The sequence below is a fragment of the Penicillium waksmanii genome (genome assembly GCF_028829765.1).
Source record: "Penicillium waksmanii strain IBT 27052 chromosome Unknown utg000008l:1.0-5622682.0:1.0-5626561.0, whole genome shotgun sequence".
Classification (NCBI taxonomy): Eukaryota; Fungi; Ascomycota; class Eurotiomycetes; order Eurotiales; family Aspergillaceae; genus Penicillium; species Penicillium waksmanii.
In genome coordinates, this window is record NW_026643254.1 from 882,502 (window position 1) to 898,645 (window position 16,144).

General features: G+C 47.4%; 6 protein-coding genes across 6 annotated transcripts; 5 read left to right on the forward strand and 1 right to left on the reverse strand.

The window, feature by feature from the left end:
- Nucleotides 1-2,020: 2,020 nt before the first annotated feature.
- On the forward strand, nt 2,021-5,115 carry N7481_008684 (beta-mannosidase; the record flags this gene model as incomplete). Its single annotated transcript, XM_057267903.1, has 6 exons — nt 2,021-2,142; nt 2,207-3,166; nt 3,239-3,669; nt 3,764-3,999; nt 4,058-4,809; nt 5,058-5,115. 6 exons carry the CDS (start codon nt 2,021-2,023, stop codon nt 5,113-5,115), a joined length of 2,559 nt encoding a protein of 852 aa, XP_057118580.1.
- An 88-nt stretch (nt 5,116-5,203) lies between these two features.
- On the forward strand, nt 5,204-6,388 carry N7481_008685 (zinc-dependent alcohol dehydrogenase; the record flags this gene model as incomplete). The annotated part of the gene is made up of 3 exons (XM_057267904.1): nt 5,204-5,342; nt 5,388-6,137; nt 6,198-6,388. The coding sequence occupies 3 exons, from the start codon at nt 5,204-5,206 to the stop codon at nt 6,386-6,388; spliced, it is 1,080 nt and encodes a 359-aa protein (XP_057118581.1).
- Nucleotides 6,389-6,798: 410 nt separating this feature from the next.
- On the forward strand, nt 6,799-7,706 carry N7481_008686 (translin family protein; the record flags this gene model as incomplete). Its single annotated transcript, XM_057267905.1, has 2 exons — nt 6,799-6,989; nt 7,049-7,706. 2 exons carry the CDS (start codon nt 6,799-6,801, stop codon nt 7,704-7,706), a joined length of 849 nt encoding a protein of 282 aa, XP_057118582.1.
- A 166-nt stretch (nt 7,707-7,872) lies between these two features.
- N7481_008687 (uncharacterized protein) lies at nt 7,873-9,274 on the reverse strand (the record flags this gene model as incomplete). The annotated part of the gene is made up of 3 exons (XM_057267906.1): nt 7,873-7,973; nt 8,037-8,569; nt 8,631-9,274. 3 exons carry the CDS (start codon nt 9,272-9,274, stop codon nt 7,873-7,875), a joined length of 1,278 nt encoding a protein of 425 aa, XP_057118583.1.
- Nucleotides 9,275-12,511: 3,237 nt separating this feature from the next.
- N7481_008688 (uncharacterized protein) lies at nt 12,512-13,009 on the forward strand (the record flags this gene model as incomplete). The annotated part of the gene is made up of 1 exon (XM_057267907.1): nt 12,512-13,009. The coding sequence occupies one exon, from the start codon at nt 12,512-12,514 to the stop codon at nt 13,007-13,009; it is 498 nt and encodes a 165-aa protein (XP_057118584.1).
- A 782-nt stretch (nt 13,010-13,791) lies between these two features.
- Nucleotides 13,792-14,582, forward strand: N7481_008689 (uncharacterized protein; the record flags this gene model as incomplete). The annotated part of the gene is made up of 2 exons (XM_057267908.1): nt 13,792-14,011; nt 14,068-14,582. 2 exons carry the CDS (start codon nt 13,792-13,794, stop codon nt 14,580-14,582), a joined length of 735 nt encoding a protein of 244 aa, XP_057118585.1.
- Nucleotides 14,583-16,144: the final 1,562 nt, after the last annotated feature.

Consider the following 16,144-nt stretch of genomic DNA (forward strand, 5'->3'; position numbering starts at 1 on the left):
TGCATTTAATATCCCCAAGCACCAAACCGGAGATGAGCGCGATCACCAGCGCTAACTGGGATCGGCCGTGGAGGTGGAGGTGGAGGTGGGCGGATTCGAATTTGAATGAGACCGATGAAATTTACTATAATTTCTAGACCATCCGCGTCATCGCCGTCTTGCTAAAGACTACCGGCATAACCAGACTAGGGTTCTCAGGTCTGTCCTGTAGTGAATACCGAAGGGGTAGCGGTGTACCGGGATCCAGGATGCATCGAGGATGCATCGAGCATCCACTACATCCGGCCAGTGCTGACGACCACGCGCCAGGCTGACAAGGGTCCGGGGTTGTTGAGGCAAATTACGGGTGTCGTAGGCTCATCCACACGCCACAAGGTCGGCATCCATGCGCCGGACTGGGTGTCAAAATTTCTCCAGGGGGGGAACACAATTTTCCCGGGTCGCTTGGATTCAAAGGAAGATGGAATGGGGTGGAGATGCGGTAGTGGAGTATGGAGTACAATGAGCCCTGGCCCTGCAGATGCGACGATCGTCTGGGGGAGATGTTGCACAGAACGTCTCGTGGATCCAGGGTCTACTACCCTCCAGCTCGAACCCATCTCACTCTCATCACCCCACCGGCATTTTGTTCCGTTTGCCCGGCAGTAGCGAGAGTGGTTTCGTCGTCGTGGTAGCATAGCCTCATGCAGGGGAATTTAGTGAATTAGGGGCACATTGAGATTTGGTGTGGGCAGGATCAACGATCTCCGAGGGTCGCATGAATATTGTAGGACTACTTGGGCCCATGGTCTGGGACGAATGAAATGAAAGAGAACAATAAGGTGAATCTGTTCAAGCGGGGCCCAACATACAATTCCTCCAATGGTTACTGGGAGGGCCGAGGGATATCCGGACATGATGTCCGTTTTGAGTCAAGGGCCCGAGATGGAATTTGGAGGCACGGCTCTTCTTCGAGCCCACCTCGAGTGCCGGAACTGCATGACATGACGGCGGAGTTCAATTCAAGATGTTTGGGCAAAGCAAAGTGGAGAACATGAACGAGGGGGCAGCGAAGGAAACACATGGGGGGGGATATGCGAGGTCTGCTCGTGGAGGTGGCGGGGTTGACCAGGATGGATTGCACATGGCAAGGGAGGAGGATTCCAGTACTCCAGGGCTAGGAATGCCAAGAGTGGAGTGCGTGTTCCTGTCACGACCGATAATCGACAGTTGGCCAGGGACTGGGGGTGGAGAGAGGCCATTGGTTCGGTTAGAAGGACTGGGCTGACTGGGTGGATTTAGTGTCGAAGTTAGTGGGTTTCAGCGGAGTTGAGTAGTAAGGTCCACGGGTAGTATGGCACTGGAGATGCAGGGAGGATGCAGGAGCAGAAGCAAGCGTCGATGCGAATGTCCAGTTTCGCTCGTGCTAGTTCTGAGGGAAATGGAATAGAGTTGAGGCCGGTGAGAGAAGATGGCAGAGACTCGGAGTAGCCAAGCATCACCGTAGTGAATACGGAGGATATATTATGAAGTAGACTTCGACATGCCAGCTGGGCGGAGTGGGCTCCGTGTCGAAACAGGTAATAAGTGTGTTAGCCAGCGTGCCAGTGGTCGATGAATATATATCAACCTTCCCTGGTACAACCACCATTTGAAGTTTGAGATTAGTTGAGAATGTATGGACTTTTGAGTATTGTAGTGTAGTAGGTTCTGTCATTCTGATACACCAATGATTGAGAGATGAAGAAGAGAAGGAGAGAAGAAGGAAAGAAGGTGGGAATAAGGTGAATAAGGTGTGAAATGGAAATTGCTGCCTGAATGCCTGAATCATGTGACTGCGGGGTCTCCGCGTCCAAAAGGGAAGGCGCGTGGGGGGGATTCCCTTATCGATAAGCAGCTCCTTCCTCCGACTACATACTTGCCTCAGGTGACTTCCCAATTGTAAATTAAATAACTTTTAACTTAGACAGCTCCCTCTTTACCTTGTCATCCTCTCTCCTCCTCACTACTCTTTACCCAGTTACCTCAAAATATATCAAAAATGCCCCTGGAGCGTCACTCCCTCTCGGCCAACTGGTCCTTTCGTGATCGCGATTCTGATGAATGGCTGCCTGTCCCTGTAGTGCCATCCTCGGTGCAACAGGACCTGATTCACAATAAAAAGTATATGATCTCTTAAACAAGTCAAGTAAGCTATCATCTAATTCTAATTTTTCACTTCCTACAGATTAAAAGATCCATTTATTGGCTTCAATGAACTCGATGCTCGCTGGACAAACGAAAAATCATGGGTGTACCGCAACACCTTTACCAGACCACCAACAATCCCCGATGGAGCCATAGTAGACTTGGTCATGGAAGGCTTGGATACTTTCGCCACGGTCAAGTTGGATGGGGAAGTCATCCTGATCAGCGATAACATGTTTCTCGGCCACAGAGTCAACATCACCAAAGCCCTGGCAACACAAAACCGGGAACATACCATCGAGATTGAATTCGACTGTGCCCTACTAAAAGCCCGGGAAATCCGCAATCAACATCCCGAACACACATGGGTCGGCTTCAACGGGGACCCTTCTCGCCTCGCAGTGCGCAAAGCACAGTACCACTGGGGCTGGGATTGGGGTCCAGTCCTGATGACCGCCGGGATTTGGCGTCCAATTCGGTTGGAGGTCTATACTGCGCGGATTGCAGATCTATGGCCGAAGGTCGAGCTCGCCGCAGACCACCAAACCGCCGAAATCAAGACTGTGGCCACAATTGACACTCCCATCGACGGAGACTTCATTGCCCACTTCACCCTGAGCTTGCGTGGCAAAGAAATTACCAACATAGATATTCCGGTCTTGCACGGGACTCCCACCGACGTGTCTTTCCTCGTCAATCGTCCTGAGCTTTGGTGGCCTCATGGCTATGGTGACCAACCTCTCTACCAGGTTTCTGTGGCTCTACTGCGTGATAACCAACTCGTTGACCAAACAAGCAAGAAAATTGGCATTCGAACAGCTGAGATTATTCAGCAGCCTGACAAACATGGAAAGTCATTTTACTTCCGTATCAATGGCCAGGATATCTTCTGCGGCGGTTCTTGCTGGATCCCCGCCGATAGCATCCTGACGAATATCAGTGCTGATCGGTATCGGTTATGGATTGAATTGATGGTAGCTGGTCGACAAAATATGATTCGGTAGTTATCCCTTCCTCCAAGTCGAACTTGAGTTACTTGACCTTTCCGAGTCATGCTCTGACATATACTTAGTGTGTGGGGCGGCGGTATCTACGAGGACGATTATTTCTACGAAGTTTGTGACGAACTCGGCGTCATGGTATGGCAAGACTTTATGTTTGGCTGTGGTAATTACCCAACCTGGCCAGCAATTTTGGAATCGATCCAGCAGGAAACGATTTACAACGTCAAGCGACTCCGTCACCACGCATCAATCGTGATATACGTTGGCAATAATGAGGACTACCAGGTGCAAGAATCAGAGGGACTGACCTACAATTACAACGATAAAGATCCGGAAAGCTGGCTCAAGACGGATTTCCCTGCTCGGTATATCTACGAGAAGCTGCTTCCCGAAGTGGTGGGTGAGTACTGTCCTACCACCTTTTACCACCCTGGCAGTCCATGGGGCGATGGCAAAATATCATCTGATCCGACCGTTGGCGATATGCATCAGTGGAATGGTAAGTCTCTTATAACTATCCTGGTATCTACTTAGGTACCGATCAGGGTAGGTAACCTCTATCCAGAGAAATATCTAACGGTTGACATTCTTAGTTTGGCATGGCACGCAGGAAAAATACCAGATTTTCGATACTCTGGGCGGTCGCTTCAACAGCGAATTCGGAATGGAAGCCTTCCCACACATTTCTACGATTGATTATTTCGTTGAGAATAAGAGCGAAATGTTCCCACAATCACATGTGATCGACTTCCATAACAAGGCAGATGGCCACGAGAGAAGACTTGCGACATATCTGGTTGAGAATGTCCGGTCTGCAACTGACCTCGGGGTAAATATGACTCCAGCTATACATTGGCTGACGATTTCTAACATCTACGGGCTTTTAGACCTACATCTATCATACTCAGCTCATCCAAGCCGAGACAATGATGTTCGGATATCGCGGCTGGCGCCGACAATGGGGCGATGAACGACACTGCGGCGGTGCCCTCTTATGGCAACTGAATGACTGCTGGCCCACTATTTCATGGGCCATCGCCGATTACTTCTTGAAACCGAAACCCGCGTATTACGCGGTGAAAAGAGTTCTAAACCCAATTGCAGTCGGGGTTCGACGCGAACATCATGATTGGAGCGTAGCACACGCCCAGCCGCCAAAGGCCAGCAAGTATGAGCTTTGGATCGCCAGCAACAAGCCAAAAACGGTCCGCGGCCATGTAGAGCTTCGATTTATATCCGTCAATACAGGCCGTGAGACTCGGCCACCGATCGTTCACGCAGATGTTGAGATCACGCCAAATGGAACAAGCAACATAATCACCGATGGAGTGTTGGATCATGTTGCAGACCCCGAGCCGATTGTGTTGGCTGCACGCCTGTGGGTGGAGAATGAGGTCGTTGCGCGAGATGTAGACTGGCCACAGCCGTTCAAATATCTTGATCTCTCGGATCGCAAACTCGATGTTGAAGCGATTTCGATCTCTGGTTCGGTTCGTGTGACTTTCCGTGCGCACAAGCCTGTTAAGGGTCTAGTGTTGGAGGAGCAAGTTGATGTTAAGTTGAGTGATAATGCTTTCGATCTTGTACCGGGTGATGAGCAGGTCATTACCGCTGAGGGACTGGAAGGGCGTACTCTCAAGTACCGCTACCTTGGCCTGGATGAGGCGGGCGAGATATCCCTGTAGGCATATCTACCCAAGCAGGCATTTCGTACGAAACATTATACTACTTGGTAATTATCCTAGCCAGTCATATATTCAGTAGCCGCAGTTTTTAGGATATTACATTATACCAGTAACATACTACTAGTAAATAGTAGTAGTCCAAGTCTTCCGATCGATCGCCAAGAGTAAATTTGAATGACGCCTCAAGTTAAGGTTATCCGAGGATCTTCCCGTTCGCCGACACGACGGCAAGGAATCTCGGCAGTCCGTCCCGCAATTAGATATCCACCCCGGATTTTCTTCTACACTTGCCAACCACCAGGGTTCTCACAGAAATTACCTAAACAACTATATACATAATCTCCCAAAATGGCATCGGATCTCCCTCGTACCCAAAAGGCCATCGTGGTGCAGAATCCCGGCCCCAACCACACCATCGTCCTGCGTGGTGACGTCCCCGTCCCGGAACCAGGACCAGGAGAGATCCTGCTCAAACTGGAATGCACGGGTCTATGGTATATACTCCTGCTAACTAAACTGAATTCGTTTATAGCCGTCACTAATATCAAAAACAGCCACTCAGAAGTCCGCGCGGTGCTAGGCTGGGGCGTCTACAACCCCATAATCGGCCACGAAGGTGTCGGGACAGTCGCAAAGCTAGGCCCTGATGTTTCAAACGCATTCGTCGGCGAGCGCGTCGGACTGAAATGGCTCTATAACGCCTGCACAGAATGCAGTATCTGCAAACGCGGCTTCACACACCACTGTCCCAATCAACAAAACACAAGTCGGCACGTACCCGGCACTTTACAACAATACGCTCTCGCAGATGCAAACTTCATAACGTCCATCCCAGCAGGCCTCGCCTCCGAGATCGCGGCACCGCTCCTCTGCGCCGGCTTGACAATGTCCGGCGCACTGTCCCATCTAGAAACCTCGCTGGCACCGGGTGATTGGGTCGTGATATCCGGTTCTGGAGGCGGACTCGGACACGTCGGCGTCCAAATCGCCGCGCGTATAAACAAATACCGCGTCATTGCAATTGACAGCGGCGAAGATAAGAAGGAAACAAGTCTCTCGTCTGGCGCGGAGGTATTCATCGATTTCAAAACGGAGGATGTGGCCAAGCGTGTGGCTGAGGTTACGGGCGAAGGTGCGCATGCGACAATCGTTGTCCCTGGTACGAAGGAGGCGTTTGAAATGGCACCTATGGTTATTCGGAATTTGGGGATTATTGTTAATGTCGGATTACCGAGGAATGATATTGAGATTCCGATTTCTGCGACAGTTTGTGCGGCTAGAGGTGAGTTTGATTTGTGCTTGATATGTTATTGGCTAGAATCAAGGTATTAACTTTGCTTAGGTATTACTATCAAAGGGTCATCGGTTGGAACTGAAGACCAAATGGCGGAGCTGTTGCAATATGCGTTACAAGGCGTGATTACCCCTGCCATTGAGGTGTTTGAGTTTGCGGAGGCACCTAGGTTGATTCGGGCTCTCATTGATAACAGGATTAAGGGGAGAGCTGTTGTTACTATCCCCCATGGTATTTAGACTTCTGCTATAATCATCCAGCAACATTTCGAGTTTCTCGCAGAACGATAAAAATGCAATTACTGCATTTTCAAGAGACTACTAGTCTGCTTCGTTACTGCCCATATTGTGTGGATCAAATAAATTGAAAATTGCCTTGTACTGAAGCCCCAATTGGTGAAAGCATCAATCGAGATATAATGAGCTAACTCTATCAATATCAGAGAAACGGAGTATTGAATAACTGATTACTCCAAATTGAGTGACTATAGATACACTATGCTTCTTCATACGGCAGGCGGTGTCACTCGGCAGGTCCCATAGTGGAGCCGGGCTTATCGCTTATCGGGGATTTCCTCCACGTCGATTCCACTTGACTGCTTGCTTTCTTTACCTTCTGCAACAACTACCTCTTCTTCTCTTTCACATCCATGGGCACCAAGCGATCCTGGCAAGGCCAGCCTGTCACTATGCAAAACAAATCAGACACCCAGTCTTCCGACTCGGCCGGTCCGACCATCTCCATCTTTGAGAACTTCCGCAATGAGCTGGACGAGCACCACGACAGGCGCGAACGCATAATCAAGACTAGCCGGGATATTACCGCCCTTAGCAAGAAGATGTACCTATGTTCTCACTTTTCTGTTTCAATTGAACCTCAAACTAACTGCTGTGGCGTAGTATTTTCGCCCTCCAACGCGTCCGCGCAACCAACACCCCCATCCCCGCCAACATCGCCAAAGAAAACCAAACGCGCCTCGATCAGATCCAAACTCTCTTCACAAACATCATCCCTGACCTCACCGGCATCAATTCCTGGCGCTATCGCTCAATCAGCGGCGGTATCCAAGAGTACATCGAAGCAATCTCCTTCGAGCACTACCTCCGCACACAAACCCTCATCACCCACGCCGAAGTATGCGAACGACTACCCGCCGGTATTATGGTCACAGAAGAGGATTACCTGATGGGTCTCTTTGACTTGACGGGTGAAATGATGCGATTCGCCGTACTGTCCTTGAGCTCAGGCAACGCTGCTGCCACATCTACCGAACCCGCCGAGACCGAGTTGACGGACGCGAAGAAGCAATTACCTCACCTTGCCGCTTCACAAGCGGACCTCGTCGTTGATTTGCGCACTATGCGTGCAGGCTTCGAGGAATTATCTGTACCTCGGAAGTACAACATGCTCCGGGATCTCCATAAGAAAACCGAGGTCATGCAAAATAGCGTGGAGAAGGTGGAACGGGCGGCTTATGGTATCTTGGTGCGAGGTAGCGAGAGGCCAAGTGGGTGGACACCGGATTTGTCGGCAGCTGTTGAGGTGGAGGCTCAATAAATGAGATTGACGATTACTCACGCACTGGCCTGTGTGGTTACCCCCAGGCCTAGTATTTACAGCAAAAACTCAAAAATGATATTATTTGATTGACTATCATTTGGTTGATATCCTTCTTATTCAAAATTCAAATCATCTCTTCAATCGTGAGTCTTTTGCTAGGCGTCTACGACCCTCTCTTTCCCAGATAATCCCAAACTGTGGATGCATGCACTTTGGTTACATGGAAAAACTCGTCCAGCGAAGCAGACTCGTTGACAGACGCCACTGGCTCAGTTGACGATTAGCTGTGTGATTGATAGTCAAGGAGGCAATCTCTTCAACACTTACTGCTCAGTGGACTGCACCCGTAAGCGTAGGCAGGTATATCGGCATATCGATAGTGCTTGCAATCTGTAGCACCCATCGATGGAATTGCTATTGCATGGGAAGCCCCCGCCTTCTCTGCATTATCTTTGATAAGGCCTATAATTGGGTGATCAACAGGCGAGAAGCTAGCAGGGTTGCTAGCTGCATCTTGCTTCTTCAACTCGATCTTTGCATCTGGATATTTCAACGCTGCAGATTCAAGAACAGTCATTACCTCGCTAGCGACAAGGCCAACCGGTAGCCGGATATCAAGCTCGAAGGTGCAGAGATCTGGTATCATGTTCACCTTGACTCCACCTTTGATTGTCCCGATATTAACGGTCGGCCGAGCGATGATTGATGAAGTATTTGGCCCCATGGCCTCATCCACGACAGCAAGGACCTTTGGATCGGTCAGATACCTGGCAATCTCGGGAGGAGGGTTCGGCTCGATTCCTTCGACATCCTTGACGACAGCATTCAGAAATTCGGCCGCTGTTCGGATCGCTCCTTTACTGTTGTTTCAAGTTAGCCTTCAAGCGACGTCCATCATGATGTTGTTCTATAATCTCATACCTGAGATTCAGATATGCTCCATGTGCGGCCTTCGTCGTGATAGTCCCAGAGAGCCTCAAAGTTCCTTTCTCAGAAAAGCGAATAGTCTGTCCCGTTGGCTCAGTGCTCAGCATCACATCTCCTCCCCACCGGGGTTTATCTTCTTTAATGAGATACTGCGTTCCCCACCGACCACCTGTTTCCTCATCGGAAACAGCACAAAGAGCAACACTCCCACTAAGGAAATCTCTTCTAGCATAGAGATATGCGTAGGCGATGACTAGCGATGCGGTTCCAGACTTCATATCAACCACACCCCGACCATGAACGCGCCCATCAACTAGATCTCCCGACCAAGGATCACGATTCCAGCCGGGAGCAGTCTCGTCCACGGGGAAAACATCGATATGACCATTCAAAACAACGCGCTGACCCGAACCATTGCCTCCGGAGAATTCACTGACGATATTCGGATACCCCGGCTTCGGCTCGATGATTTCATAAGGGATGTTTTTCGAAGTGAGATAATCGGTCAGTACTTTGGCCGCGACCTGGGTATTTCCTGGTGGGTTTGGGGATGCAGCTCGAACGAAGGACTGCAATAATTTGGTTTGACTCTCCTCGTCAGATTCCAATGCGCTGAGGAGCTCCGACTTTGTGGACATGATTTACTGGGAGGGATTTCTGTATAGAAATAAACCGTTTGAGTCTTTATTTGGGACAAGTTGGTAGATGACAGGCTCTCCTTTTCTTACCACGATTTCTTTATGCTAATATAAGTCCTCAAATGTCGATCGATGACTGTCGTTGCGGGGGCTTTCTAGCGCTACGCTGAAACGGTTCCCCGATCGCCGATCACATTACACTATGATGACTATGACTGGCCCTGGGTTATTTTATTACTACGAGTAGTATGCCCAGGTGTGTAGGACAATTGCAGTGATTCAATATTAACAGTCACCTCAAGTGGCAGACCGTTGGTGCTTTAACCCTAAGGTAACTGTTAATATTGAATTCTTTGCCTACTACTGCTAACAACCTTGGAATATGATACCAAATCATGAACAGCGTCGCTACCTATGTTTAACCATCCATTTTAACCGCCCACCGAGGAATGAAATAAAACACAGGCGCACTAATGTGTCTCATAGCCTTAGCCAATGAACAAATCGCCCAGTGGGGGCCAGATCGGAAAATTTCGCGCCACAACCTTTCGCGACAGAACAGGGGCAAAATATGATATTCGGCTAAGAAGTGTGCACGCGTAGATCTAACTCTGTATCTGTACGTTGCTATTTTGCCCGACACACCCGGACGACAAACGTTCGAATTAGTTGGTTCACCATTCCATTGCTTTGTGATCTGTAAGACTCGGGGTTCCCCAGGCCGCTCTCTCCACGGGTTTTTTAATCCATCGCGCATCACTTTTCTGTTATCGCTGGACAGCATGATACCGCACATGGTGGTATAGATCGTAGTCTCAGGGGGTTCAGGTTCTCCTCCGATCTCCTTGTTACGGTTTCCGCTAACCTCACGACGCTTCTCGATCTGGTATTATACCCTCCCTTTTCTTTTATCTTCTCAGTTATCACCGTGTGCAGCAACTGACTTTGAATTAGCTTTGGTACATCTAAACCATGTTTCACCGACACTATTGATTCTCCAAGTTTCTCAAATGGAGACACGGAAGACAAAGATAGTGCAAGAACCACGCGCTACTTTCGGAAATATTAGAGACAGTTTGCGCCTCATTTAACAGGCACAAAGCCCATACACCTTCTTCCGCGCATTTAACATTGGCTTGTTTCAATTTCTGTTAACTGGGATTGTCACTGAGTTATTACAATGGGTTGTCTTTCCGGAAGCTGAGTTGCTGCGACCACTCGCCTACGCCATTTCTTCCGCACTTCTGTACGAGTTTCATCTCTTCTTCACATGCGCTATTATCTCGGCCGAAAGAGTTCCATTTCGGTCTTTACTGAGAAAGCCTGGTCAGAACCGGTGGAAGCATTGGGCATTACCGCTTTTTTGTACGGCTTATCATTGTCCTTGATGGAACTACTTTACGATATCGCTGCATTAGAAGTAGCTTTCCGCCTCACCCCTTTGGAAAAGAAGAACGACATAGGAACTTGGGCAGCAGCAGCAGTACCAATCGTGATTATGATGCTTGCATTTCGCTTGCTGGCGCTCCTACCGACATACATTAAGCTCACGCTGGCAGAGGTTAGATTCTTGCCCGCTAACACTCAAACAATAGGAATTCCATCTTCCAAGGATCGTTTGAGAATTTGGGAACTTGTTGGGGAGCAGAAACCATTAGCTCCTCTTTAGATATCCGGCAATCCTATTAAGCCGAGTAGGATGTACATTTTTAAATCCATGGATTTTTTGGTTATTTTATTCTCATCTAGGCATGAAATACAATATTTCAAGATTTACTCACCACCAACGTGGATTTGTAGTCAATTGTTCAACCGTTTTGCTCTATTAGCTTACCGAATTTCTGTTTTTTTAGACCATTGGCAATTTCCCCAAAGCCTCCTATGGATATATCCATTTCAACGTGCCAAGGTACATTTCCACCAGTTGTGACGCATATAAGGTTCCTGTCAGCCGCACGGACCAATTTCCATCTCGACAAAGTGGCGCAGTTCGGTTCACTTTTCATTTCTGACATGGAACTTCAACCTCACTTTTCTGTTTCTCGTATTTTTCTTGCTTCGTAACTCATCAGTTTAAAAATGCGGAACGCATGCTGGACATGTCGCAGCCGCACGATCCAATGCGATCGGTCCAACATCCCCTGCGCGAAGTGCGAAAAAGCCGGCCTGGAATGTTTCGAGAAAAGACCAATAAGATGGGTGACTGGTGTGGCGATTCGCGGTAAAATGCGCGGACGCCGTTTTGAAGATGACCACAAAGCTTCTACAAAGAAGTTATCTATTCAACCAAAACACAAACCGATCACCTCCTTCCAACGGAAGGCTTTGGCAAACCCACGCCCCTCCGTCGCCATAGGAGATCCCTGCATGCAAGACCTCTATTCTTCCTCCAGATTCTATCTGGACTACTGTGAGTTCGCGAAGTTGCTTTTCCAAGATGGCATGCTGAGACTAGGTGCAAGTTAACCGTCGCATCTGCAAATTATTCATCCTCTGCGACAGCGACAATAATCCGTTTCGGCATTTACTCACGTACGCCATGGACGATATTCCCTTACAAAAATGTATAATTGCCGTTTCTGCACGGCACTTTGCCAATACAGGGAAATCGTTTTACCAGATTAATACCAATATGGCCCCTCGGTTCGTTGTTGCTAATTTAGATGCCCTTCATTTCAAACGGCAAACCATCCAAGCAGTGACACGGGCATTGAATGGCCATGAGATGTCTCGAAAGAACACTTTGCTGGCATCGATCTTTCTCCTTATCTTTCTCGATCTCCTAGAGTCCGGCATGGACGGCTGGAATCATCATATTTGTGGTGCGAGGGGCCTGGTCAACCTTGGCAGCTCACTACTGGATCCCGGTGATGACCAAGTAACAAAACGCCAGATGAAAAGTAGCTATGGTGATATGGCGACCGATACGAGGGAATTCATTTCCCGACAATTGAGCCTGTATTGTCCTCTCTGGTTAGTGATACGGCGTAAATCAATATTGTACTGACCAACTCCAGGATCTCAACACTCGGGGATGCATTGTCAGGCTCGAAGTCAAGATCAGGAGCATTTCCGAACTGCGATAGCGAAATAAAACAGGAGTCAATCGTTCGAAGCTTCCTCGGCTGCCCGGATCTTTTGTTAAGAGCGATTCGATATTTCTCTAGCCAGAGAGATTTCCTCAACAACTTGGACGGTCAAAAGAGTGATGCTATTAATGACCATATACGAGACACTATGATCATGCTTGACATGACAAGAAACTTTGATTGTCAGCAGTGGGCATCAAGGGTCATTTCCCTAACTGTTTCCCACGAGATGGAGAAGCTTTCATTGCTGGCGAAAGCATACAAGATCGCTGCCTTAATTTATGGAACCAGGATATTCCGTGCTTTCGCATCCCCCGCCAATACACCTATCAACACACAAGGAGCAGAAAATGAGATCCTAGTTTCGAAATTAATCGCGACAATTCAACTTCTCGCCTCGGACGAGATGTTTTTCAAATGCCTCATATGGCCTACATTTATCGCAGGCCTGGAATGCCAAACAGAAAATACCAGAGAGTCTATAAATACGCTTTTACGAGGCCTTTGGGAATATACGTCTTGTTTGAATGTCATCAATGCCTCCAGGATTTTGCAGGTATACTGGCAAAAGCAGGACTGGAGTGATAATTCAGGAAAGGCACATGAAGAAATCGAAGTCATGGGCCAGGGATGGCTATTGATCTGACAATCGCGCGGAAATTATGAAACAATAAATATACACTTAGTCCGTGATGTTATTACAAAACAGCTTCAACTCGTTCTCGCTCATCCTCGGAGTCTATCTACGATGTTTTATTATGCATCTAGATGTACTAGTACTAGCCAAAGTTCTTCATGGAATGTGACTTGGAGCCACCACTGGCAGGGAATTGTGGCGTTCTTTCCTCAAAGTAGGCAGATTATCGAATCTCACTCAAGGGACTATTTTTAAAAAAGAAATTAGCGACCCAATCTTGTTTGTACATGGCTCAACTTCCTATTCAGAATACGAGCATCCACAAAGCATTACGCTAGAGAAGAACTGAAATCAAAATCTTGAAATGCTTATCTGGTCCGAGTCTTACATGCGCACGGCATGTGTCATTGCTAAAGTTTCGTGCTGACCTATCAAATTTTCACCAGGCCCCACCAGAATCAACTTCCTAATCCGGTAAGCGTGAGACCACCAGAGTAAGTCATGTTGGAAAATCTCGAGATATTCGGGCGCATGAGGCGCGAATTCGATTTCTAAGCAGTGGATTTCGAACAGATTGCCAGAAAAAAGTCAGAATGGCTTACGGGATCATCAGTGGGCAACATTTGAAAAATAATTCCGTACAAGCCGACTTGGGAGATCAGCTATATAAGGTCACAGTTCGCAGTCCTGACTTTCAATTTCCAAAAAAGTCAAAATCTTTCTAGGTACAATTAAAGCTTGAAGCAAACCTTCTATTTTTGAACATCTACCCTTTATCAAAATCTGATATTATGTGCCAACACGAGATCGCAAGCAATGGCTGGACCAGCGTGCCAGTTGACGCAGGCGTGATATTTGGCGATAGGCCCTTCATCAACGAACCCGAAAGCCTCTCAATCAGTGAAGTCAGATTCCCCTCTGATGATCCCATCGCGGCAAAAACTTTCGACTATGCGAAAAAGGTTTTGCATCCGGCAGCTTTCAATCACTCAATGAGGGTTTATTATTATGGTGAGGCTAGAGATAGACCCTGGATCCCTTAAGTCCCTCATTTAACTCTTCGCCAGGTATGGTAATCGCCAAACAACAGTTCCCCGAGAAGGCTGCCACCCTTAGCCCAGTGACCTGGGCACTGACATGCCTCTTACACGACCTCGGCACGGCAGAAGAAAACCTAACAGCAACACGAATGTCATTTGATCTATATGGAGGTATCAAAGCTCTACAGGTTCTGAAGGAATTTGGTGCCACTGTCGATCAGGCCGAAGCAGCTGCGGAGGCAATCATTCGCCATCAGGATCTGGGAGTTGATGGTACCATCACGTTCATCGGCCAACTGATTCAGCTGGCAACGATCTACGACAATACCGGCGCTCATCCACATGTCCAGGACATTGGAAAAATGATCCATGGCACCACCCGTGCCCAGATCAACAACGCCTACCCACGCCAACAATGGTGCTCGGTCTTTGCTGATACCCTTCGGAAGGAAATTTCAATCAAACCGTGGTGCCATTCAACCCACATTGTCAATTTCGATAAGTTGATTGAGGCCAACACGCTAATGAAGGAATGGGAATAGGTACAGATACTTGAGCTCGATTGTCCATTCCAAGCCTTTTATATTGCCTGTTGTATCGTTGGGGCTCTTCTTCTGAATTCTCTCATATGCGTACAATAAAAGAAATCACCAGGGGGGTTATGTTATATAAGCGTTTTCATCCGAAAGTAAAACTGCGATAATTGAAATAAATGCAACTCCCCCCCCCCCCCCAGGTTATGAGTGCAAGCTTATGATAATACTTTATTGGTGTTACTGCTATTTTGTTTATCTAGTACTGTATTGGTGTTAATTTGATGGCTAGTGCTGTAGCGGTGCTGTATTGCTTACAGGTTCAAATTCCCAATAGTCTTTTAAATATTTGAAAAAATGTATGTTCTTCTGTTACGTACTATCTGACAACGGATGTGGAAGTCAAGTATTCTACCCATTTCGATTGTGGAGATCGAAGTTTTCGTAGCTTCATTCAAACTGTCAGGACTCTTCGCCGTAGAAACACGCTTACTTACTAAGCTGATCGATTGAGCGATTAATGTGTTTCACGACCACGATAGGCCGCTAGTCGTCATTTTGGTAATGGTAATTGCTCTTGTATGAAAGTCTGGTTTATTCCGGGGGGGGATAGGTAACCACCAAAACTTGAAGTCCACCACCAAAGATGATTCAAGCTGTTACTAGTACTGGCACTCGACATCGCTAAAATATATCACACATCCAACACCGCGACAACAAATAATTTCTTTTATCCGGAATTTTAATCATTTATGACTTATCTCTATGTTAAATACTCCACTATTTGCTTGCTTGAGTCCTTATTTTCCACAAATCCTTTTAAAGACTGATAGATTTCTGTAGTTCCCACCAACTTGGATATCCCTTTCAAGATACTAGAGAATTGATTAGTCCCTAGCTCATAAACTCAGACATTCATTGAATTACTAATCAATTGGGCTTGTGGTTTAGTGGTATAATACTCCCTTAGCATGGGAGTGGTCCGGGGTTCGATTCCCCGCGAGTCCATCTTTTTGCTCTTCTCTGGAAATCTCGATGAAGTGGATCTGGCTAGTGATAGAGACAAAGTCGTTCGTCAGGTCTCTGACCCCGACGAGTTTTCCTTTTAAGGTCTGGTATGGAAAACCGGCGCAATAAATTCATTTGCCATTTTGAATGTATCCACTTGGGTATCTGGAATAAAGGAATTTGAAGATAAGAATTGTCAGCCTGTTTTACCTATGTTGTATTTGTGACTTTAAACCTTCAAACGAAAACCGCCTTTCGACGAGGGATCAATGGACATTATAGAATTTCGTATTATTGATTTATTTCTGCGTAACCTTATCACTTAGAAGGGTAGGAAGCGGGATATTTTGGAGATCAGACTGTTGAATACGGACATTTAAACAGCATCAAGATATACTGAACGACACCCCTCTAAAAGGAATAATGTTCTCTTTTCGTCGAACAGATGTCCAATCATGGCCCTACTCAGCCCCATGTTACTTAGCGGTTTATCCATAATAGATTTGACTGATCTGATAGTAGGAGGTCTGATATCGTGGCAGAAGTTTCATGCTGTAACTATT